At 41.4% G+C, this 26,287-nt stretch overlaps 1 protein-coding gene across 2 annotated transcripts; it reads right to left on the bottom strand.

Annotated features, from left to right (window-relative positions):
- Nucleotides 1–65: 65 nt before the first annotated feature.
- Nucleotides 66–25,791, bottom strand: epn2 (epsin 2). 2 transcript variants are annotated; one of them, XM_036566686.1, is made up of 9 exons: nucleotides 25,551–25,791; nucleotides 17,836–18,676; nucleotides 10,254–10,366; nucleotides 7,265–7,366; nucleotides 6,775–6,913; nucleotides 5,344–5,511; nucleotides 3,883–3,969; nucleotides 3,545–3,745; nucleotides 66–3,335 (listed from the first exon to the last, which is right to left on the bottom strand). In XM_036566686.1, exons 2-9 carry the CDS (start codon nucleotides 18,428–18,430, stop codon nucleotides 2,977–2,979), a joined length of 1,764 nt encoding a protein of 587 aa, XP_036422579.1. In that variant the 5' UTR covers nucleotides 18,431–18,676; nucleotides 25,551–25,791; the 3' UTR covers nucleotides 66–2,976. The 2 variants fall into 2 exon arrangements, with proteins under 2 accessions (XP_036422579.1, XP_036422580.1); XM_036566687.1 differs by having other exon boundaries at nucleotides 66–3,332.
- Between the last annotated feature and the right edge of the window lie 496 nt (nucleotides 25,792–26,287).

Genomic DNA, 26,287 nt, shown 5'->3' with positions numbered 1-26,287 from the left:
TATTTGCAAAGGAAGCACCAACATTCTCACCAGATATCATAAGAATCTGCTGTCATACACACGTGTGTCACTTGCTGCGTTTATTAATAGCATTAACAGACTAAAATCAAATGTCAGTGATACAGTTTATTTTTACCATTGCAGCTAGAGGTCCTTTATCATCAATTGCTGCTGATTTAGATGGCATTAAAACATCACATTGTTCATGTGACTTTCCTAGAAAACCATTACACAGAAATAAGGTACAGAACAATATGTTACAATAGAACAAATGATAAATTATATTATACAGTTATAATGCCAACAAGTCGAGCACATATCCATAAAAAAAGCAGCCTGCTCCCAGTAATATGAGACAGTTTGGTAAATACACAGACACAATAACATGGGAAAAGGTGTTTATGCATGTTCACAAGGTTAGTCCTCCACAATAAATGCTTAATGAGTACATAGTAACGGAAAACAAGTGATACACAAACAGTAACAGCAAAATGAGATGGGACAAACTGAGCTAGATGTTGTATATCAGTAAAAGCAAAAACACGGCAAAACTAGTTTGCATAACTGTTTCAACAACTTTTTTGATAACCAATTGTGTAATTTTATGTGATGCTTGTCAGCAGAAGAGCCTGACATTGCAGGATCAATGCCTACTTCCATCATGTCAATCATAAACTCATTGTGTACATTTTAAAGCTGTCTTCCCCCAAATGCCTGAGTATGGTTGTGGATTTGAGACGAACACCCAGGCTCTGCTACACAACTGCACTGAGGCAGTATTACCACAGCATTTCCAGCAGAGGTCGTAATTAAAAAGGAAAGCACAAAAGAGCACATTTGTATTGGCAGTGGTATCAGAGAGATGAACCAAACCACGAGCACAAAGATGTGGGCCCAAATTAAAAAGGTATTTCTACTATTCGAGTTAGAAAACTACAACGGCACCTCTTTTATATGTTTCACGAGCACTGCGACTTTGGTAACTACATTTGGGCAGAAAAAAACTGCATTCTTGTGCTTGTGGGGTGGAAATACACTGTCATGGGTGAAAACTCAACCCAGACAGACATAATATGCAAAAAATCATAAATTTCTCCATTTATTACCCAGTAAATTATCTGTGATGTCAAAGTATATTATCATCAAAAAAGTATAAGAAGTTTTACCTCATAAAAAATATCTACATAATATTCAGATTCAAATCCAGACTAGTGTATAACATCTCATGTTAAATAATGTGTATATATCAAACCCGGACATAAAACCTCTGCGTGATATGGACTGAAGGGATTAGAAGGCTAAGATTCTGATCTTTTGGGTAGATTACATTGTAAATCCCCTTCTGCTGCAAGAATGTCCTGTTGCTACACAGTGATGCTTTTATGGAAATCGAAAGTCCGATATACTTTAAGACCACAGCTCGAAAAAGGAAACACTCTCAAACAGAGGCCAAAATGGAAATTAAATAACAAAAGACGTCAGCCTACTCAAAAAATACCCCCACCAACTAAATAAATCATATGTATCATATGTTTATATGTCCCACCTCATTCTAACGTTATTAGCACATCAATGCTTTTCATACACATCAGAAGCATCATTGCCATTTAGCTGTAATGGCAAGCAGTGATACATGTTTAGCTATTTAAATGTATATGAACTGATCGCATAAGGTAACAGTGATTAGTTATAATAGAGATAACAGTAAGATGCATTTGAACCTGATGAAAATAGTTTAACTCATCTTCCCAATTCCCTTTGTTCCTTCGATGACAGCTAATACATTTTACACATATAAATAAACAAGACTACTGAAACTGAAAACACATTTCAGATTGTTTGATACTCAATGAATAACTCAAAAAAAGCTAGGCAGTTGAATTCTAATCATTAGCTTTGATTAGCTGTGTCAAACAGTCACCATAAGGATGCGATGAGACGGTGTGCAAAGAGTGAGCTTTACAACAGTACTGAAATTGTACTTAACTGAAACAACGCACATGACCAATTAACAATCTCTAAGGATTTTAAGGAGTAACAAAACAGAGGCCTTTGTATAAAAGTTGAGCCATATCATGATATGGTAACCAATTCCCTATCATGCATTTAAAAAAAGGAAAAAAACAAAAGAAAACAAACAAACAAAAAAAAAAAACCTTCTCCACTTCAGTATGAAGCTCATCTTTCAATGCATCAGATTTGGAACCACTGAGGCGTGCGGCTGTTTTGGACAGTCCTTAGCATTTACCAAACCGTGTGCCATGCACATATTTTTTTATGCCTGGTACATATGTCATGTCTTTTACAAACCGATGATCATTGTTTGTCAAGCTAAGGACTAATGGTGAGCCAACAGTCAAAAGAAGAAATCAGAGCGTGTGCAAAATCCCTGCTTAGAACATCAAAATGATTACCATGTAAACTGATAGTGTCCTCTGAACTGTGTCTACTTATGCGTACTGTAAATACACATAGTGTATATGCACTGCGTAGAACATATAGGCTGCTTTGATTAAAAAGGGTTAGCTTTAGCGATTTACAGCTTTAAAAGACTAAAAATTAGAAAAAATTAAGAGAAAGCAGAATCCCTAAAGTTTTAAGCCCCCGATAAGAAAATCAAGCAATCAAAAGAAGTTACAAATCGGGACCCTTTTGAATGCGAGGCTGTCTTTTGAAAAGTAACTGCAGACTAAAAGTGGTGAGAAAGTCACACCTAGAGATACAGTAATCAATCGTTGACGGTCCATTTGAGGAAATTTAGAAAAATAAAATACCAATCACTCTATGGTACCTACCTCCAACAGGCCGAAGAGAGCATCTCCTGCCAATGTAAAAACTGTAAACACCACTGCTACTCCAGAAAGTCTCAAAATAGCACATCGGTCGGAGGGACACAACAGACTATGTTGTCTATACCACTGGAAGGGGGATTGGGTGGGGCGTGTAGGGACAGGCAATGACAGCCTATATTGTTCCTCACAACAGGAAGGGATTAGTGGTGCCTCCAGCCTGGGCTGCAGTGCCTGTAGGTTGCAGCCCTCCACTCATAAGAGGCTGGGGCATGGACATGGAGCCTTGCATACCCATGCTTGGCATTATCTGGCCCATGGGAGCAAGCGGGGCTATGCCACCCGTTGGCATCATGCCGGCGGTGCCAGTTGGGGCCAGAGATGACAAAGGCAGGGGGTCGTTGCTCCTTGAGGTCAGGCTGCCAAAGCCCTGACCAGTCATGCCCATCATGGGGCTCACTCTCATCTGGTTGAGGGTGGGTGGCTGGGGCTGGTTCACCTGGAAGGGGTTGACCTGAGCTGCAGGGGCAGGAGCTGCTGCTGCTACAAGAAAAGTTTCAGAAACAGAAGAAACAGACAGTGAGCTGAGGCCATTCCACTTGAAACAATTAGTGAATTTTACTAAAATTTAATAAAAGGAAACAAAGAGCTACTTTGAAGGCCCAGAGTATCACAAACTCAGTTAGTAATACAAATACAAGATAACAAAAACGCATCTACAGCCTGTAAGCATGGTTGGTGGAAGCAGAATGTACCTCCAGCAAGGAAGGGATTGGAGATGGGAGCTGGCTGAGGAGGCTTGGTGACCAGAGAGTCCAGGTTTACCAGGGCAGCATTGGGACCCAGGAATGACTCTGGGGTTTTTCTGGTTGGGGCACTTGGCTGCAAGTCAAACAGGCTGGGGCTAGCGGACTTGCTGGTCTGTAAGGGCAATGCTGAGCTTCCTTTGCCATCTCCTATGAACACCAACAATTAATTTTTTTTAAATGCACCATGCCACGCAAAACAATGCTAATATCTAACTATTTCCTGGAATTAGCTGTGTGCTTAATATATTTTCTAAGAGAAATTACACAAGGGATGGGAGATATACCTGTCATCACTGAAGAGCGAAGACTGTCGAAATCAGAGAGGTCTTCTTTAGAGGTACCATTTGGTGTGGAGAAGAGATCAAAAGAGTCTGTTGGTAAAATCAGAAGTTTGTATGGAACAACATTTCACCACATTGCATAGCTCAACTGAATGATTGGTTTGGGCTAGGCATTATGGCAAAAATAAAATCACTATACGTGATGATAGAGCTGGGCGATATGGCCAAAAATGTTATCATGATAAACAAAATTCATATTGTTCGATATCGATACATATCGCGATAAATGTCAAATCATTATTTCTTTCAAGTTTGAAGGCTGATTTTAGATCCTGGGTGGTTAATTGCTGTTTTAAACTATCCTTTATTGTCAGAACACGACAAACACTCACCAACCAGTGGAACATTTCACAGATCTATCATGGGAGAGTGGGAGAAAGTTTCTGGTGAGCTGTTTTTATCAGCTGGAAAAGCACGGCCACATTTTTTGTAATAGTCATAATTTAAGAAAGAAAAGATTATGTTTAGCTGGTGACGAGCGCTCGGCTACCCCGTTACAAATGACATCACAGTATTCAGACACCAGCTAGCGATGACTGGATTTCTCTATTCTATTGTAGTAGTTTAAGGGGTGAACCGCAATATATCAACACCAGCCAAACAGAGTCCTCTTTTTAGGTGTGTTTAAACTGAAAGCGGTGCTTTTGTGTCATGTTTGATCTACAGTATCATCAATTCACTCACACTCGGTCACAGGAGAGCAGATCGCCGGTTGCTCCACTCAGACAGGGAATGTATAACTCTACGTTTCAGACGTTGCTAAAGACTCATCTTACTCGTGGCTGCCTCCCTCTCTAATCATGTCGAAAAACTTGCAAGTGCACCCCCTCCTGGCGACAGCAGAGTAGTGTCACTTTCCTTGCAGTAGAAAACGCCACCAGGGCTGTCGCTAGAACGTGGGAGTGTGAGAACGGTGTATTATATCGAAAATTTATCGAACATGTCTTATCGCTCTATCGAGGCAAAGTTATATCGTGATAATTATCATTATCATTTTATCGCCCAGCCCTACGTGATGACATTTTCACAATACTCAATATTGGGTTTGTTAAGTTGATACAGACAAAAGAACCCTAGTATGTTTGTTTGACATTTTACTTACTGTGCTACAATGAGTAAAATAAACAGGACTGAATGATTCCTTTTTAATGAAACATGCAGTTGGTCAGTGTACTAATGTTACTAACATTATCTATGGTATGTTCATAATTTTGTACTGTGATGTAACGTGATGTAATAATTTATCATGTTAACAATGAAAAAGAAAAGGAGAAAGGAAAAAAAATTCCTATGTTCAATTGGAAAAAATCTTTTAAAAACTTACTCAACATGACAATTTAAAGTCAGAAAAACTTGTTTGTTTGCATTTTTCAATTCAGTTGCACCAACTGACTGATGGCTCACCTGGGCCAGAAACCTTGGGGCGTGTGGCGGGCCCTGAGCCCCAGGGATCAGCCGCTGTAGGAGCAGGGGTCGACCCCCAGGGGTCACTGCTTTTCATGGGAGGGAGTGAAGTGGCCGAACTGGGCAGGCCCCAGGGATCCACAGGAGCAGCTGGCTTAGGGGCAGTACCTGTACACACAGAAATAAACTCTCAAGTACAACATGAATTGGCCTTCTGTATCCAATGACCCCCTTGCTCAACCACTTCCTGACCGCCAGTTCTGATGCAATTTTCCCCTCAATTACATAACTACAGAGAATGTACTTGACCTTAGGTCTAAAAAGGTTCTTAAGATGAATCATAATGGGAGTTGGCTCACAGTTTTAAAAAATGAACTGGAAAATAAATTATTATTACAATGAAATTTCCTTTATTGTTCTTCTGAAAGGATTAATAATTATAAAATAACTGAAATCTAAAGTAAACAAAAAGTACAAAATATGTGAAGAAATTAATATCATGATTTAAAGAAAATAATTGCCCATTTGTCATTGGAATGGGGGTGGTGGGGTGGGTGGGGGTTTAAAAATACTAGACCAAGGGACAAAAACCTGCCCAACATGTTCCAACTGTCTGATCATATAGTCTGGTATTTCTCACAACACTTAAAGAGCTCAGAGGGACAAAAGGAAATATCTAACAGACTGTCACTGTGAATCAGCACCACAACTAAAGACTTTTATGACGGCATATCTTTGGAATAAATGATTCAGTTGTGACGCTGGCCCCGGCAAAGCCTAAGTCAGGTGTGGGCAATTTGGCAAAAATATCATACTATAATGAAACATGTAACTGATCAGTGTTCTTTAGGTAATGACAATACCCACAATGTGCACAGAGAAGGTTATTGTGATGTAATTGATCACAATAAGCATAAATATTGTCACACAGCCCAACCCCAGCCTAAATCTGTTTTTGTTCCATTCCAGAAGCTTCAGGAATTTATTCAGTACATGTGCTTATTGCGAGCAGAGAGCAGAAGAGCTTTTCATGGGCAAGGTGGGCACTCCACCTGCAAATCTGCATACTGGGCCTCTTTGTTCAGCACTTGCGGGAATGCACTACTACCAGCCCGGCTGCATTTTTTAGCCGCCACACCAGAGAGAGCAAGAGAAACCACAGAGAAAGCCCAAAAGCGAGAGACAAAACAGCAAGAACAGGAGAAAGCGAAAGAGAGACAGAGAGAAAGAGGAGGGCTCGGTGAGCCTGGGGGGAACCATCTGCTTCAACACAAGAACAAAAACAGGCCAAAGCAACGCCTACAACAAGTAACCGCTCCAGCAAGTCCCAAAATGCTGAGTTAACAAGGAGTAAACACAAACTGATAGAGGTGCTAATATTAGACCTAGACAAATGTCGTCTGTGTGCATATGTTTGTAAACTCATGTTACCATAGCTCTGCCAGGGGTCTGAAGCTGGAGCTGGAGCTGGAGCTGGAGCTGGGGCTGCTGCTGCTGCTCCGGCCACCCAGGGGTCAGCAGGGCTTCCAGGGATTGCGTCCATCAGATCCATCAAAGATGACTGTGGAGGCTGAGACACACATATACAGACACAGTTAGAACTTGCAGCTGTGTTCTGCTACTGAAAAAGCATCTTCACATAACACTGAACTACTACGCACTACAACGTTAGTATAAATACTCACAGGACATTGAGCAAGTCCGCAAAAAGAAAAAACAAAGGGAGAAAAAAAACACTTATTTAATCGAATGAACAAAGACTTTTGTTCTTCAGCTGAAGGTACACTGTGTCTGAAATACAGAGGAAATCTGGATGCATCAGAGCACTAAGATAATGAGAGGAAATGCATCAGCTGAGTACAAGAGTGACCGTTATATTGATGACTCATTAGCTCAGTGCACCCAGGAAGATGGCGCCTACCTCTTTCTTCTTTTTGGCCACTTTTGACACGCTGGTGTCTTTACGGCTCTCTTCCAGGGCCATCTGGAGCCGCAGGTCATCCCCACGGCGCATCCTCTCCTCCTAAACCCACACACACAATCAATTACATCATGCTATATAACATACATTCTGGTTCTTTTTTTCCCTTTTAAAACGAACTGGACTTTTTCCACATTAAACGGTTGTGCATAGTTTGAAACGTTGAATCACTGAATACACACATAAATAAAACAAGCATAACATATGTCTAGGCACTCCTGAATAATACATGACAGACATCACTTTGGCTTGAATAACGCTTGCTCACAATCAATAGCACGATGAAACTCCCGACCAATCAGAAGGTGACAACAAATGGTGCACTCCCAAACAACTCCCCCTCCCCCCTCTCGACTAGAGAATGAGGAAACCAAGGAAGGAAGATCTTGCTAAGTGGCCACGTCTCTCACTGGGGAGCAACAGAGCACAGGCTGTAATCTAGTCTTCAACTTAACTTGGTCGTAGTAAATCACTTAGCATTTGGTAAATCATGTCCATGACCATTACAGCTTCTGGGAAGCTCCAGGACTGAGCAACATGGTGCTATTCCTAGCTGAGTATGGGGAATTATTGCCACACATAAGGCGCCCATGTGATAGTCTGGAGCAAACCGTGTGGTATGAAGAAGATGGACAAAAAGCCTGACTCAAGGAAGCCACATTCCTAGTGCCTTATCTCAGAGCTCAACAAGAGGATTCCTAAGTACTATACGGACTGGCTTTTGAAACATTTTTTGCTATTTAAATGTTCAGATTTGCATGTCTTTCTCTGTTTTTCTTCAAAATCGCATGCTCAGTCAAATAAGCCTTTTTAAAAAATTCAAGGTGGTACATTATTTATTTAATTTTCTAATTCCAAACTACACAAATATTAAGAGGGTTCAGATATCTGTATAATCATGCCCATCTCCAACACAGACCAGACTGCAGTGTTCCTAAGACAAACCGCACATCAATGATTCAAAATAATTCCAAGGGTTTCAAGTTAGCAGCTATGAAGAGATGCGTGTGAGTGTCTGTTGCTGAGGGGACGGTGCAGAGCGGAGGCTGTGCGCTCTTAAGCACAGTGCAATGCTCTGAGGTCCCGCAGGAGCACAACCCCGCTCACTCACAGGAACCTCCTACAGCACACCTCCTGCCACCAGCAGGCCTGCCTCTTATTTTCGTATGGAAATTCATCCCAGATGTCCAAGCACAGACACACTTCCTACACACTGCTAACCACAGACGAGCCTTCCAGTGCCTTCAGGGCTATAAGGAACAGTTCACTTCCATATCCCCTCGACTGCCTCTGCTTTAACACTTTTATAACAAGTGCAATCACAGTTTCAAATCCCAGCGAGACATGCGGTTGCATTGCTTCCACACTAATTTGTACCCTAAACTGAACAATATCCCCATGCTGGCTGGGTTCCACCGGAAGAAAAGTCAGCTCAGCGGATCTGTGTAATCTGTAATCAGGGGAGAGAGAGGGCACACGGATGGGGGGAGGTCACATTTCTCATTTTCTTTCAAACACGACCGCAGATTTTAAATACCAACTTGTAGAACGCAATCCATATTCCAGTACAGCAGTTTGATTTGTGCTTTTAGGCCACTTATTTCAAAGCACTTTCTTGAGAATGTGTCACTAATACAACAAGCAAGATCTGTACACACACGAAAACAAACCTGCAGAATCGCCCAAAGCGCAGAATTACCAAATGAGTAGTAATGAACTGCCAACAAAGTGCAAAGGATTAAGTGTGAACTAGCCTTTTATTCACGAAGCTATATGCACCCCAGGGGGAATGCCTGAGCTGCAGCAACAGAAAAGGTGGCCGCGCAGACTTGCCCACTCCAACCTCAACATTAATTCTTTCCCTGATCTGTGCAATACGCCCACTGCAGCAGACGTGGACACCATAATGTATGCAGTGTCTACATAAATTTATAGGCAAATTAGCCTCCTTCTCACCGTATCTCTGAACACTCCTACAGATGGATGGACCCAAATATAATAAAATAATGGCTATCTGAAGCTATTGGTGATTTTTAGTAACATTTTATTTTCATGGTCCATTGTAGATGTTCACATTGTCTGTACCATATTTTCAACTAAATATCTAATAAAGTCAACTTAATGTTTCCCTTGCCCTAAATAAATTCACTTTAAATCTAACCTGTGCCCAGGGGTCAACACTGCCTTTTACCCGGTGCCACTGGGCGCTTTGGCCTTCACATTTTTCCCTGTTTTAATAAACCACCACCAGTCAAATTTTAGTATATTTACAGAAATATACCACTGATAACAAACCAACTACTTTTCACACTCCCACACGAGAGCCAGAGCCTGTTTGTTGGGACACGGAACTAATTGTATTCGATTTTTTCAGAATTCGCCAACGAACAAGTGAAAACTTGCTTCTAAAGCTCCAAGCATTTCTTTGCATCCTGCCACGATGGGCGGGTTACTAAAATGTGACTTTGCTGCTACTGGCGATAGAAAAGAAAGAGGTAATGATGATGTAGAAAGGAGTCAGGTAATGACAATGACTATGAAAAAACAAAAGTGAAAGAAAGAATTTGTGCTGCTGGAGTATGGCTGAGAGCAAACAAAAGGGTCCTCGCAGCAAAAAGCAACAGGTAACTGCTTTTTGGTACTAAAGCATGCTGCACATACAATGCATATACTATAAACGTTTCTATAATATTGGCAACAAATTCTTCATTTTGTGCCACAAGATTAATTGGCTTGGTGGCCTGAATCATGCATCACATACTGAATACGTGGCAGCCTTTTGCAGCTACAAATAATTCAAATTTATAGTATAACTGAACAAATTATTGCTACGGTTTAGTTATTGTGTACTGATTAATGTGACAGCTATTAGACCACTGGGCTGAAATTTGAGCAGCCCTGCTCCTAGATGAGTTCACATATAGCACACCTGCTCTGCCGCCTCCCTGCTCATAGCCAGTGCCAACTGCAGCTGTAACTCCTCCTCTCCACTCGTCTGCGGCCGGGCCTGCTCCAGCTCTGATGACGCGTTGGGAGACGTGGCTGGGGGGGAAAAAAAAAAACACATGCAAACATTCATTAACATCATCAGCCCATACCAGCACCATCTCACTGTAGGCCACATTCACCTGTGATGAAACAGGTACGCATCATAAGCAGGAATGACGTGAATCAAGTGGAAAGGGTGTAACAAGTTCTTTAGTTATTGCTCACTGCTTACATGTGGAAGGAGGAATTCAATGTCACATACAAAAGCCTGGGTGCCCAGAATGTTGGTGGATCTACAATTACCTGAAATTACCTGTTTTCAGTGAACTCAAGTCTTCCATCAGATTTTCTTTTTTTTGAATATGGATTAAAGAACAAAAAAAACAAAACAAAGAAGGACAGCTGAAGGACAGAATGACCATAAACTCCCTCAGCCAAAATAAGACTCCTGACCCCACAACTTAAAAACAAATAACCAAAGCTCCAGATGAGGATGAGCCCGTAAGTGATAACTAAACACAACCATGAGATGGAAAGACAAAATAAATAAAGGGCTTGCCAAGGCAGTCTAATCTTCTGTATACTGGAACTCAAGGATGGAGTCAGTTGGGATGAGGGCTGTCCATTAGTCCGTCTGGATCAGCCTAAGCCGAGGCGAGGGCCAGTCATGGATCCACGCATGGGCCAACGTGGAGGAGAACATCCGTCTGCCGCATGCTGGATCAGTCAGGCCATGCCGCGAGCACTTATTATAGGTTTGTGGTTAAACTAGTAGCGACCACTTCCCTGTGCACTTATTGGATTAAGGTTGGCCATGTGCTTGGCCTTGAAATAAACAGAAGCCTCAAAGCATGAGCAGCAGAGCCATGTCAGCTCAGAGCACAGACAGACTCATAACAACTAAGAAGCCTTTGCTGCAGATGTGTCTCTTCTGGTTCGCTATGAAATCTTGAGGTTAGATCACTGAGGAAAGGCATATGAAAAGTGACAGAACTAGGTCTTGCAAATGTGCGGTAGTAGATCTGCGATCTGATGTAAATGACTTTGCCCCCAACTAAAGCAGAAAGATTCAGATTATTTATAGAGCCATTTCAGGCCACCACAGGTCAGAGGAAAATATTTGTGGTAATGTGCCAACCTTTTAAAGCTTGCTCATTATTCTGAGCTGTCTGAGAGTTAAGCGGCACTGATCGATAGACTGTGAGTCACCAATCCATAAAAGCTCTGACCATCAGTACTCCTGATCCACTTCTTCCCCAATAACCAAAGAGAGAGAGAGAGAGAGAGAGAGAGAGAGAGAGAGAGAGAGAGAGAGAGAGAGAGAGAGAGAGAGACAGACAGAGAGAGAGAGAGAGAGAGAGAAAGAAAGAAAGAAAGAAAAAGAGGCTGAATCTTGAATATCCTCCTACTTCCTATGTAGTGCACTATGCGCGTTCTGAAATTTCTACACCTAAAAGTAGGGAATTGTGCACACATGGCCAAAATAGTCCAAATTAGCTCTTTGTTAAGCCAGTCTCACTAGACATTTGCAGTTTACAACACTTTGCAAAAAATGCATGACCGAGGCTGGTCCGGAAGATTGAAGACAAAAAAAAAAAATTCCATGTTGGTCAGATATCTTGCTAACCACAAACAGCAACAACACAAAAGTGAACATAATTATATCGAATAACTATATACTCGGAGCACAGTGCGGCATAGTAATCAATAGCAAGCTAAAAACAACAACAAAAAAAAAAAAACGATAACTGATGTGAGGTGACTTGTGTGCATCTGTGGTTAGCCAAGGAGCCAACATCGCAGTCAACAAGCTGACTACCTTGCCTACTATAAACAGTTGAAGCACAAAAGCGAATATTACATCAGATAACTAGACACTTGCTGATGTGGTCTGGAGCAAAAAAAAAAACAAAATTTACGTAGGTAGGCGTAAGTAACCGGTACAGCTTTATGAAGGGCTGCCCTCTCTGAGATCAACATAAGCAAAGCAGCAACACTGGAGGATTCAAATTTGCGAAAAGTTAACCTTTGAAGCAAAATTTCACACATGAAATACATTTGCCTGTGACGGAAAATCATTACACAGAAATAAATGCAATGCTCCCAGAATTTCGCTTGCAAATGCAAGCTTGACTGGGCCTTTAGAAATATTAGGCACTGTTTCAATTTATGAGCTATTATTTTAAGACTCACCTACTGCACTACATAGGGAGTAGGGAGTTACTGGAGATTCTCTCTTCAGAGAAAGAGAGAAACACACAGTGCTGAGACAGCTGGGCACAGTTTCCTGGTTTTAAACCCACAGGGACCCAGGGCTGATGGGAAACTACTATCAACGAGCCCATTTGCATGGCAGCAGGGGCAAGGGTGAGGGCAGTGGGGGAAGAATACGGGCGTATGCGTATTACGCCACTAGTGTCTCGCTGCCCTGCCCTCACTGGTCCAGAGTGGAAATATGACTCACACAGAAGCTGAGTGAAGTCAGCTGGGCCGACTTGCACTTCCACACGCAACCAAGGAGGCCAAGATGAATTAAGTGCCATTCTTCTGACCTGAACAGCAAGGTCAACTTCTAACTCATTCCCATGACTCCATGGATGTGCTGGCACGAAAGACGTAATGAAGAGGATTCAAGCAGCTATTACCATCACAAACACACATTATGGATAGCTCACAGAACCTATTACATCATAGACTTTTCAGAATAGGATGTAATTAGCGTTCAACTGGAGGAGATAAAATAAAGTAATAAAATTCAAATGCAAAAACGGACCTTTGAACTTGTGCTAGTGAAGACAAAACAGGCCCCTTTCATCTCAACAAGGTTATTTCAAAGCTCCATATGGGATCAAGATGGTGCCACTGGCTGGAAATGACAAACAGCTGAATGAGAATAGCCGGGGAGAAGTTAAACTGCATTAGCCTTGCTGGATGAAAGCTCGTCTATTTAAAACACAGGCCAAACTGTGAAAGCTTCAGCTACTGAGCCAGTGCCTCAGCCTTACCAGCTACTACAGGAACAGAAAAAAAAGAAAAAGCAGAGAAAAATAAGTAACCCGACATTTCATCATCAATATGACTTTTAATGACTTCCTTCGCGTTTATGCACCTAAGTGCTCCAACACGCAACCATTTTCATGTGAACAGTGCAGACTGTGAGGGGGTTTCCAGCTCAGACAGAAGAAAAGCATGTTAAAAGAGAGATAGTGATGCATGTGTATGAGCTCTGATATGAATCAGTAAGACTATTATGGGGGCAGAGCAATTCATATTGAAATGTGCTCTAAATTAAGACTAAAGACAACGTGGAAACTGTACATAAAGAAAACCACATGTTTTGACATCTTCAAATGTCTTGACTGTAAGCTGGAAATGTCACTCTAGACAGTGACATCAGCTGTTCCATTACAGAGTAAATCAAATTAGACAAATGTCAAACTAAACACTGTGGCTTGTGACCAAGTTTACGAGTTTGGCCACTTTGTATCCATACTGTCACCAAAATGCAGCTTGTGATGACTGATGAAAACCTAAGAATGACAGCTGAAGGACAAAATAACTGCCCACAGTTCAATCTGTCTTGCTTTATTTAGATAGCTGCACCAGTTGTGATCCCAGAACACTGGGTATTTTCATCAACATTCCACGCAGGACCACCTTATATGGTCAATGAACTATGATTACACCAACCCCATTTCATGCACTCGTCAGACCACGTGTCATGAAGTCATAAATACATCTTATCCTGTTTTATAACCCCTTCTATAACATAACATAACCATATGTTTTTTTAATTCTTAAACAACCCAAACCAACAGAAACACACTATAAAATGAGTAGGATTGCTATGAAAATGAATTACAGCAGGCTGCCTGTTTTCCAGATAATGCCTGTACGCTAAAAGTTGCTAATCAAAAACAACTTGAAGTGTGAATTACACTCAACAGAAAAGCCCATTAACAATCTGTGTAAGGACAATACCAGGAAGCTTCCACAGGAATGTAAAACATTCCGCTGTTAACAGCCCAGCTTTTCTCACAGTGTCCCATTTCTCACCCTTTTGTTAATGAGTCAGCTGCTTGCACTTCCGTTTAAGGCCCCCCCCCTTTTATGAAAATCACACCAAGTGAAACACTAACACCCCCAAGCACCTCCCTGCAAAATCCCAAGAACTTGCCAAAAGCTGACCTAGTGTCCCCTAAACTGGCAGCAATATAAAGCACCAGCAACGTATGAGCTCTAAACTCAAAGTTTAAAGAGATAAACTCCAGTTTCTCTGAGTTAAAATCCACTTACATGCTCCAATAGCTCTGAATATAAAAACTCCTAGCAACATTCAAGTTACATCATCTGGCCTATACTGGAGTTTGAGTAAACTCTTCTGAGGCTGTCTTCCCTGGGGTAGATTATAAAATTCTTCAGTCATGTGTGGGTGGGGGAGGAGAGAGCTGCATCCTACTTCCTCCACTCAGTACAGACACTCAGAGAAGAGCAGCAGACCTCAGGGAGTTCAGGAATTCTGGCTTCCTGTAAGCAGCACAAGGCAAAGAGGAGGGAAAAGCGAAGCAGTGGCTCAGAACAGTGAAACATCACAACTTTCAGGTTGGGCAGGAGACTGCTCGTCCAGCAATGCAAATCAGCTCACGCACCAGCAATTTCAGACTGGCATGATCTGCTTGCTAAGGTGGCGGCATATGAACAGGTCTCCTTCTCTCTACTGGCCATGTTGGAATGGTATTACTTAAAATGGGAAAGATTTCTTCACTAATTTAATGGCCTTTAAAGACAAACTCATGGCTCCCCTCCATGAATATAAATGCATATACACACCATGCATTTGCTCATTTGGTCCCATTACAACACAGCCTCTTTTCTATTTTTTTTTCCTGTATTTTAATTCTCCTCTTTTTTAGTTAATGTCTTGGTCCTCTTTTTGAGTTGTATACAGTCTCATTTTTCCTGTTTTATGTGTGTGTTCATTCTTATGTTTTAAAATACAATAAAATGTCAATCATAAAAGAAGAAGAGCAAGACATCCATCAGCACCAAGCAAGGGGACATAGCCGAGGAGATGTTCCCTGAAGAGCAACAGGAGACATGCACTTTCCTAGTCAGCAGCTTAAAGGATTACTGCATGCAGCCAGAGCTCCAAGCATGGGCTCCTTGAAGAGGGCGCTACCAGTGGAGAGCACACTAATCCAGGGCTAGAGCTGCTGTGCTCAGCATCCCAAAGCAGCTACAACCACTGACATTTACCACCTACATCAATGAAACTCTTAGCGGTCTGATATAGATATATCAGTCATTTCATTACAAATAACATTTGACACAGAGTGGATGAAATACCACAAGTTGATGCTGGCTTTGTGGTTGCCAATTAATAGCTTCATGATGGATACTATTATTTTTAACTATGCAACATACCTTTTCCTTTAAACGTAAACAAAAGTACGCCACAGCGTGTCAGAAACCACACAGGCAACACATTACTGTGATGACTTAACAACCTGATGGGGTTTGACGCGCACGCTTAGCATGATGCTAATTAGTGGAGTATAAGCAAAGCACTCATAGGAAAATCTGACCACTCTACAGTTATCTGAACAACACGCTCAGGCAGTTATTTCCAGTCACACAAGACCAGACTCCTACCTTTTTGAATAGGGAGAGACCTATAGAACCGAAACTGAAAGCCACGTTTCTGTTAATATTTTAAAAACATATCTGAAATCTAATAAAGTCTGACATAAGTCGCATAAATAGTTTGTAGCTCTAATAACTATTATTCAGCTTGTTTCCTCAATAAGGGAAAACTTTTCCCAACTGCAGCTTTACCATCAAGCTGATTGGCTCTTTTTATTGAAAGGCAGGAATTTCGCCATAAAAGCCATGTTGCGCATTCTTATTCCCAACCAGAAACCTTCCTTTCATTCATAATGTTTGGTATAAGCTTCTATTTTTTGTTAGCTACATCAGTCTCATCATTCTAGTGCAAAACTAACAAAGCCAACTTCAGACTGCCAGTTAGTTGAGAATACTTGTAAATTTGACTTTTGGTCAAAATAATCCCCTAACAACAATTTACACTGACAGGACAGAATACAACAGGCAGGGCTGAGAACAGTTCCAAAAGTTTTGCTACTAATACCAACAGTGATATCTTAACTTAAAGTTCCTTAAGTTGCTGGATATGGGTATATTTACTGACTGCAAAAGACTGCAAACTAATAAGGAAGTGCTGATAACATTAATGTGGATTTAAATTTAAGCAGTCCATCACAGCAGTCTAGATTTTGGAACAAGCTTGCTTACTGGCTCACAGATGCTTGTAAGACTGATTACTTACGCGTTGAAGGAGAGAATTTTTAAATAGTCAACAATATTTAAGTCATTCAAATCAGTACCACACAGGTTTTGACTTTCAATACCCAGTCCTAAAGACAGATGAAGCAACTTGTACAGATCAAGTTCCAAAAAAAGTTGGGACACTATGTAAAATGCAAATAAAAACAGAAACCAGTGTCTTATGAATTTACTTTGACCTGTAAAAGAAACAGAATGACTATCTGTGATGTTTTACCTTATACACTTTTTTTGTAAATCATTTTGAAACTGATGCCTGCAACACGTTCTACAAAAGCTGTGACGGGGCAATTTAACACTAAGAACGCTGTGAAATATTACCACTTTGGCAAAAAAGCATCAGCAAAAACCCAAAAGTTCTTAGTCAGGGATTGCAAGGATTTTAGTTACTTCGTCCTCTATACTGCATAATATCATGAAAAAATTCAGGGAATCTGGAGACAACTGCATGCATAACGGACATGATTCTGTGATGGATATCACTGCATAGGCTGGGGAATACTTTAAAAAAACATTGCCAAGAAACTCTGTCCATCGCTGAATCCACAAATGCAAGTTAAGAATGTGACTACGAATAGCAGGAGTCATATGTCAACCATATCAAGAAATGCTGCAGACGTCTCTGAGTTTAAGCTCCTCTGAAACGGACCGATGCACAGTGGAAATGTTAATAGTAGTCTGACGCAGTGGTAAACATGTTACTCTGGCAACTTTTTGGAGTGTGTTGTAGGCAGCAAACTTGGAATGAGTGGATTTTTACACAAAAAACAAAGTTTATAAGGTAAAACATCAAATACTGTGTTTTTGTTCCATTTTCAATTCAATCACTGCTTTCTGTTTTTATTAGCATTTCACATACTGTGCCTTTTTTTTTGGAACTGGGTATGTATAAAAACAGGTTGGCATTACATATGTAGTGCTGACATCTTGTTAATATGCAAAATAATGAACACATGGCTCAAAACCTAACACTGTTCCTCCCTTAAAAAGACACGTAGTAATCCACTTCAGTGTTTCAACATTATTTGCTCACACATCCTTTCAAATCAGTCACCACCTTTTCCTGTATGACTAAAAATCCTAAGAACTCCAAATTTCAAAACTCCATCTTACACAGGACATTAAAAGTGCTTGCGTAACATTCCAGTCAGTAAACTTACATCCGTGATATGATGCCGGCGAACCCTCTGACCTGCCATACTCCTCAGAGTAGCTGGTGGACAGGTTAGGCTGGCTGGAGCCACGACCAAAGTTGATCTGGTGATTGCTACCGACGCTGGTTGCCACCTGAGCCATGCGCTCCTTGGTCTTCAGGGCCTGAGAGCGCTCGCCCTTCAGCCGGTCATCGTCTTTCAGCAGCACCACCAGCTGCTTGGACTTCTCCCTCACGTTGATACCCTGGTCTTTGCCATCACGATCAATGTACTGAAAATCTTTGAGAGTCTGGATGGCAAAGATGTTCTCTTTGCACTGAAGGGCCACGCGCTCCGAGCCGGTCTTGATCAGGTAGTCCAGCAGTGTCAAGGCCTTGTACACGTGCCGCCAGTTTTTGCCGTGGTCGTTCAGCCTTTTCCAGATCATGCTCATGATCTCAGAAAAGGCCACCACATTGTAAGTGAGGTCGGAGATTTCTGACATGAGCGAGCTAGAGGGTCCCCATGGGTCATTGGAGGTCGCTTCTCTGACCTTTTTCTCTGCCTCTGAATAGTTATTGACCACATTTTTCATCTGCCTCCTGATAGTAGAGCTCGGCATTGTGAGGTCTTGTTAATATCCTTGTTAATTACTTGAAAGAAAAAGTTTTCACTTTTTATTCCTCAAAACCAAAAAAAAAAAGTTAGGGCTCTTCCTTCAGTTCTCAAAGCCAAGTTCAGATTTCAAAAAGGGTTTAGCAAGTCCAAATGCGTGTTCCCTGCTTTAACAATTCCCTCCGTTACTCGCTGCCTGTTAAAACCATTTCCACTCAGAGTAGGGAGTCAGCATGGCGAATTCCTCCATTACCTGGAACACAAAACCAAGCAGTTAAGTACAAACTGATGAAGTCTAAAGAAACTGTTTAAAAGGTTAATTTGGTTAGGCAATAAACTCTTCAGACCATTTAAATAAATACTCCACAAAGCTTAACTAATCAGAAGCCTGCTCTTACATTCTCTTCTTGTCAAGTCTTTTTTCTACAAATAAACGTACACCAGAATGGGGTTATGCTTTTAAGCTTGGGGCATAACTCTTGCCCTTTGCATCAAAGCTGCATATGCAGCCAAAGTCTAGCGAGCACATTTCCTGACAGCACCAGCAGCTCCTCGCTGTTAAAATGATCCCCCCAGTCAGATAAAGAGAAATAGGTCACAGCTGTGCACTTTCCAAACACAGAATGTGTAGTAGGCTTCTATCCAGGTAGTGAAACATTACCAGCACGCACGCTTTACGTACGTAGAGAATCATAGGGTGGCTCCACGCATGACGTGGTTCCTGTTACGGTAATACAACTCTCTACCGGCATGTGGAGAGATGTTTCATTTCCCAAAACAAACTCCTGTGTTGCCTTCTTCTGACACAACAGTCTATGGAACTGACCAGATGTTACTGTCAAATAAAATCACTGACCGTCACAGTAAATTATTAAATCTACAGGAATACACCTGTTTTTTTTGTTTTTTTTTTAAATCATAACAATTGGTTGTGTGCTTTGCTGAAAGGTTTAATTGTTCCAGAGGTTATGAATTTAATACTCTGGCCATGACTTGAATACTCCAGTTTAATGCGAAAAACTATTCAAACTAATTCTGGCAACTGTATCTTTTCACAACCACACTACTTATTCAAACGGATCCCCAGCTGATAATGATGTGCAATAATGTGTTAAGCCTACAGCCATAAGCCGGTGAAGACATGGGGTAACAGCCAACAAAACCACTTGGCATGCCCCATAAATTCATTAAAAGTCACTGAAATGTGACTCCTGTGGCCCTGCCGAGTGCCCATACAGAGCAACCTCCCCATCGACCCCCCTCCGCCTCCCCGAGTCTGCATACACATGAATACAGCCAGGCCCTAATGAAACATCTGCTGCTTTAATCACCTATTCAGGCCCAGCACACAAGAGGAAGAGAGGGGCAACTGTATCAGTGCCGGAACAAAGCTCCAGCAGCCCTCACTCTGACCGGGGGCCCAGGAAGCCAGCACACAGGCAGGGTCTGTTTGAGGATCTAGGCAGCGCAGCAGCCTCTTCCATACTAAAGAACACGTCAGGTCTGAGCCCTGCCAATATCGAGGCAACTCAGTGATTGGTGTTGAAAGGAAGCCAAGCTTCGGGTAGAATGAATTCAGTGAATAGCAAAGTGAGGAAGAGCGCTGGCTGTGCAGACTTCACCTTGTAGCCCAGTGATAAAGAAACGAGGAAGAAACTGTTAGAACAGGTTCTTACTAGCTAATCTCAGACCTAAGATATCAAAAAACAAAAATAGATATCAAAAGACAGAGATCGAAAAAAGAGAGATGAAACACACGTCAAAGACTAAAATTTAGAAAAGAATATTTTACATACTAAGAATAAGTAAGTACCTTAACACCTCATGAACTGTGACTACAGACTTCTTGCCTGAAGGACTACCTTTCAAAGATACAAACGGAAAACTTCAATTTACAAGTCCACACAATTATTTGCAGTTAGCTAATTAGGCAGCAGGTATTTTTCAAGTGCACGGCTTTGGGGAGGGAGCCTACACTTTAAAGGAACTTTCCAACAAATTAATTAACACCTCTCCACCTACAGGTATATAATGGGTAGCTCATGAAACTGAAAACATACTGGGGTAGCACTTTATACACTTACTGTTGTGAACACTGCATAAACCTTGCATTTGCATGTTCATCTACAATAAAAAAGATATTTTAGTGACCTGCATGATGTTTCTCATTATTCTTGCTGAGTCATAATGGCTGTATCTATCGCAGAAATCTCTTGCTTTCAGAGAATTAAAGTGGGCTCAGGCTGTGCTTCTAAAAGAATACCTTAATTTGTTTTTCCACTACGTTGAGTCTACGTAAAGTGACCCCATTTCTTAACATGACAAGTATGATGCAGGTTCTTCAAAGATGTTTATATGTCAGATGGCTTCTAGTTTTAGTAAGGCTGCTAGTAAGGCTATCCTGTGCCTGAAATTTATAAACAGTGACATACCAGTTGATTGCATTTGGCAACCAAATGGTATCAGATAAGCACATACTCATTAACTGATATGATTATATGAAATATTGTGCTCCATAGCATGGTTCTTACATAACTACTGACTAAAATGTCAGGTATTATTATGCATCCACCCAAAGTAGGGAGTAAATTTTAACAGGTGTCCACACTCTCTGCTGACAATTTGGAAAATGTTTTCTGTATTTCTGCAGTCAATAGTCAGAAACAGCATGTTTGTTCAGCTAGGTTTGTTTTCATTTATGAAGAAGCAATGACAGTGGCTGAAAGGAAACGTTGTGTGTACTGTATGGTAAAACTGCACTATACCAGGTATCATCTTCTGCATTTGGCCTCCTGTCCACACCTTTAAAAAAAATTCTCCACAGCAGAGGTTTTTAAAACTGTTTTATGTTTTTTGTGTGGAATAAGAAAAAAAATAACTTATCTTTCTGAAAGCACTGAGCCCATGTACATGGCTCAGTGCTGTTTTGCTGTGTTGATTGTTTCAGGTTTGATTGTGATCTGAACGTCAAAACTGAAATTACGGAAGTATGGAAATAGTTGCTAACTGCAGAGCTACACCTACCAAACATTTTCAAATACTCTAGGCTCAGGATAGATGGCTCACTAGCCAGCACGCTGTTTATTCTCATAAATAACTGCAGTGAAGAGCATGGTAGCTAGCAATCTAGATCAGTAGGAAAACATTAGGACCGTTACGCACAGTTAAAACAGACATTATCACCTTAGGTTAGAACTCTAATATGCTACACGCTAGCATTTAGCTTGATTAACATAACTTTGTTTCCTGTCAGAACAGTTAAAACCGATGCAAAGAAGTGTGTGGTTTCATAAAAATGTAGCAGTTATATACGGTTACCCCTACTACACTTTTAATAGTCACACATTGCCTATATACACACAATAATCAGAATTAGACTCCTACACATTTCTTTACAGGGTGTACAAACTAACATTTCCTGAATTTAATGTACTCACTTCTACTCACTTATGCAGTTATCTGATTCGCAAATCGCGTGGCAGCAATGCAGTGTATAAATCATGCGCATACGCTTCAGGTTAAATTCACATCGACCACCATAAAAAATGTGATCTTAGTGAATTTGATTGTGGCATGATAGTTGGTGCCAGACAGGCTGGTTTTTCCGCTGATCTTCTGAGATTTTCACCCACAACAGTCTCTAGAGTTTACTCAGAATGGTGCAATAAAAAAAAGAAAAAAAAGTTTGCAGCACTTCTGCAGACGGAAACATTTGTGGATGAGAGAGGTCAAAGGAGAACAGCCAGACTGGTTCGAGCTGACAGAAAGCCTACAGTAACTCAGATAACCACTCTGTACAATTGTGGTAAGCAGAATAGCATCTCAGAATGCATAATATGTTGAACCTCGAGGCGGATGGGCTACAACAACAGAAGACCACTTCGGGTTCCATTTCTGTTAGCCAAGAACAGATAGCCGAGGCAATGGCCACAATTTACCCCGCTTCAAATGGCTACTTCCAGAACGATAATGCACTAGATCACAGAGCAAAATTTGTCTCAAAGTGGTTTCATGGTTCAATGTTCTTCAGGTGCCTTGCATGCCATTGGATCTGAATCCAATGTATAAATTATATAAATTTATATAATTGAAGGGGGGGTTGTTTCTTACCCCTTCGTGTGTGTGTGTGGGTGAGGGCTCTGGCCTGCACTGCAGCTGAAAAAAATCCCAGAGGAAACACTGTGTGTTAACTTCTCGCTTATGTCCAAAAACCGCTCATGACAGCAGAGAAGCTGACTACTGGAGAAATCACAGCAGCTCCAAGGCAAAGTTTTCTCCTCCACCAATGCAGACAACTTATCTGAATTAAGTGGTTTCTATTCCTATATTTTCAATTGAGTGATATACTGGTAGTAAAAGTTGACAAAACCATGTTTACCAGTAGTAATCAAAAGTAATATATGTGTTGACATGATTTTAATGCAGGAAAGTATTCAAATCTGTAAATGCACTTATGTGAAAAGTGTAAATGGGATGCAGACAAAATATATTCAGATACAAAACACTCGCTGATGCTAGGAGTAAACAAGCTCAATGTGTGAGAAACACTAGTACCAGTACTATGTCCAGCACTAAATATTATTAAATATCATCCCATCATTGTGGCCAGCACTAAAAAAAAAATCATAAACCAATGGCTGTTGCACATCATTAAGAGTCGGTTCCCCAGACAAGGATTAAACCTAGTTCTGGACTACACAGCACTCTAAGTGGAGATTCTTAATTGGAAAGAAAATACAGTCTATGACTAGGCTTAATCCCTATCCAGGAAACCTATGACCAGCAAATAGTCAGGATTACAGGTATACACAGCACTAATATAGTCTAATCATACACTCAAATATTATCAAACCTACCTATGAATGCCAAAAACTCCTATAATATGACATAACAATGTTCAAACAATTCATTTGAAAGACTTTTTTGACTGAGGTCACTGAGTGGAAGACAGGAAATGGGAAGGATAATCAAATTCATGAACAGAATCAACATCCTTAATAACCAATGATTAAACACTATCATTGTTTGTATGCCTGACTAAACACGCCCAGAGTCTAAGAATAATCAGCAGCTAGTCAACAAAAACTGAATCCCTACTTATCCATAACTGCCCCCAAGTAAGACTGTGGATCCCAATAACCACAGCTAAACCACTGCCCACCCTGGAGAGTGTGAGTACAACTGCACTGTACAGGTGCAGAGGACAAAATGCCCTGATATGGTTCAACCTTGACAAAGAAAAACGTGCGTGACAAGTGCCAACAAGCCTCCAGTCTTCACGGCTCCATTATAAAAGAGCAGGAAGGGCATGTGGGGACAAACTGCATGAAGCAGCAGTAGGTAGACGGGAACAGAGATCTGAGTGTAAACCTGAGCACCACACCCCACTACCAGCAAAACCTGAAGGATGCAAACGTGGAATAATAAGTGTGTCAGCTGGAACACAAAAACTAAACAGAGAGCCAGGCATTACAGGTACCTAGTATGTATGTCCCACTGAATGTTGGTCCAGCCGGTTCTGTAACTGTTCCCAAACTTCTCCAAAGCACAATTCCTGTGAACCTGGTCTAAAGATATCCAGCCTAGTGACATATTTTCTTTGGTCAATCAACTTCAGCACAGTTGACAAACCTTTCTGAGCCTTAGCTTCTGCATCAACACATCTGCCTGCCTTACAAAGAGTAACGCTTGCCCTATTGTCCTCCCCAAGACCCCGTATGTCATGTTAAACAATGTGGGCGAGTGCGGGATGGGATCGGGTCGACTAGGCATGTATCGCGAACACACCGGTCACACGACAGAAAAATATTCTCCATATACGGGTGTGTCCACTCGGTGACCAAAAGGACGGCCTGAGAAGTCATGACCTGGTGACTACATTACTTCACGGTTTACAAATCGGTGTAACTTAGCAGACACAGATAAGAAAACCCTGGTTATGGCTTTGTCGGTCTGGTCACCAGCATTAAGTCAACAGAACGAAACTACCCAAAATTTTATAACCAAGGTCGCCTACACAACACTTACACACGTTGAGTAAAAAGCAAACAATCCATCCATGACATAGATTAGTGCTCAGTATTGGCAACCGAATGAGCCAAACCAAACCAGTTAGAAATACTTTTTATATGTAATGTTAAATTCTGTTTAGCTTCCAGCTAACATTAACAGGGCACTCGAATGTATCCAAATCAGTCAATGACCAAAGGCGTCTGGAAGAACATCAATCACTAGCAAACTGTCATAGATTTTCTCCATAACTCGATTAACTAAGGTTTTAGATTCCACATAGGAAATTGCTAGCCAGTATATAATGCAGCCGGCCAGCTAAGCTAGTTTGCTAACACCCCAGTGTTAGCGTTAGCTAGCTAACTTCATACGGAGCTAAGCGCTAGCACTACTGTTCGAGGCAACTAACTACATAAGCTACCTGTAGCAAAATAAGGTGGCTAACGTTCACTGTTAAAGAAAATAATTCCGAAATAGCACCACAAACGACGAAACGACTTTCAGGTACTATATTACAAGGTGTAGTAACAGAGCTAAACTCTAACTTTCATAAAGTTAATAGTAAGTAAACATGCTTTTCGCCTCCTAAGCTAGCAGCAGAAAAAAGCTCGAAAAGTTCGAGCAGCTGCAAAAAAAGCCTGCTAGCACGGATAGCGTAGCATGCACAAGGGAACACTCATCCTTCAGCTAGCTTGCTAATATCAGCTGTTGCCTTGTCGGTTTTTAATGATAGAGATAACTCCAGGAGTAATCAATCACCTCTTGAACATCTAAATAGCAGGCATAAAAAAAGAATTATTGGAACAACGACATTATAGCAATGTGTACAGCTCTCGTACTAGCAACCGACTGGCTAGCATCGCTGTCTAACGCTAATCTTGGCTGCTTAAAGGTGTTTCTTAATAGTAAACCACTAAACTGGTCGAGTAATATATCAATATAAACAGCTTCTAACTGACAGTCAACCGTGTCAGAAAGCCACAAGTTACCTAATTTGTTAATTTATCTCGCAAGTTGCGACGGCTACTTGGTGCTTTGTGGAGATATCACCAAACTGGGAGTGAGCAGGCAGCACTTGGAGCGCACAGAACCAGCTGGAAAACAAAACAGTAACTTACCAATCCTTCCACTGTGATGTTGGTTCAGGCTCAGTATTTCTCCTGGAATTACGCCCGGCATGCGTACCGGGTAAACCTATTCAGAAAAAAATGCTCGCTGGCTGAGATCTACCCACGTTTATTAAGTGAAGTCGCTCGTTGAGGCTATATTAGTGTTTGTGTGAAGGCAGGCAGGCGGCGTTTGCGCTAGCAGCAGCTCTAAGATCTGTATAAGAGAGTGACACCCACACTGTCCAACATGGCGGACACACTGATAGATCGACTCGGAGAGAGTGAGCGCGGCGAAGGGTGTGACCACACAGACGAGGTTCTTCAAGACGATTTATAATTTACTTTTTTGTAGGTCTCTGCTGTGTGCTGAGATTTTTACCCTAATAGACAGTAAGCGTTTCAGAAACGTGCGTATGGTTCTTCAGTGAACTTAAAATAAACTCTGTGGGTCTCATTCAGATCAGTCAGTCTGGTCTGATGGCGCGTGTCCCCCCAACAGGTTCAGGCAGAGCTCATACAGGGCACTGCTGTCTGCCTGCCGAAGAGTTTTACACTGAGTCTTTAACTGAAGGTTAAAGTCAGGCAAAAGGTACAATCTGTGATTTTTGTAACGCCTTCATTTTACATGACCATGATGGTAAAAAGGCTCAGGAGCTCAAATCTGCAGGGCTGATTCTGAACATTTGGAGGCCCTAAGCAACATACTGCTTGAAGGGGATTGGGAAGCCGCCCACCCCAGTCGTATT

Source organism: Colossoma macropomum, unplaced genomic scaffold, assembly GCF_904425465.1.
Source record: "Colossoma macropomum unplaced genomic scaffold, Colossoma_macropomum, whole genome shotgun sequence".
Lineage (NCBI taxonomy): Eukaryota > Metazoa > Chordata > Actinopteri > Characiformes > Serrasalmidae > Colossoma > Colossoma macropomum.
This window is presented reverse-complemented; position numbering and strand designations above follow the sequence as displayed.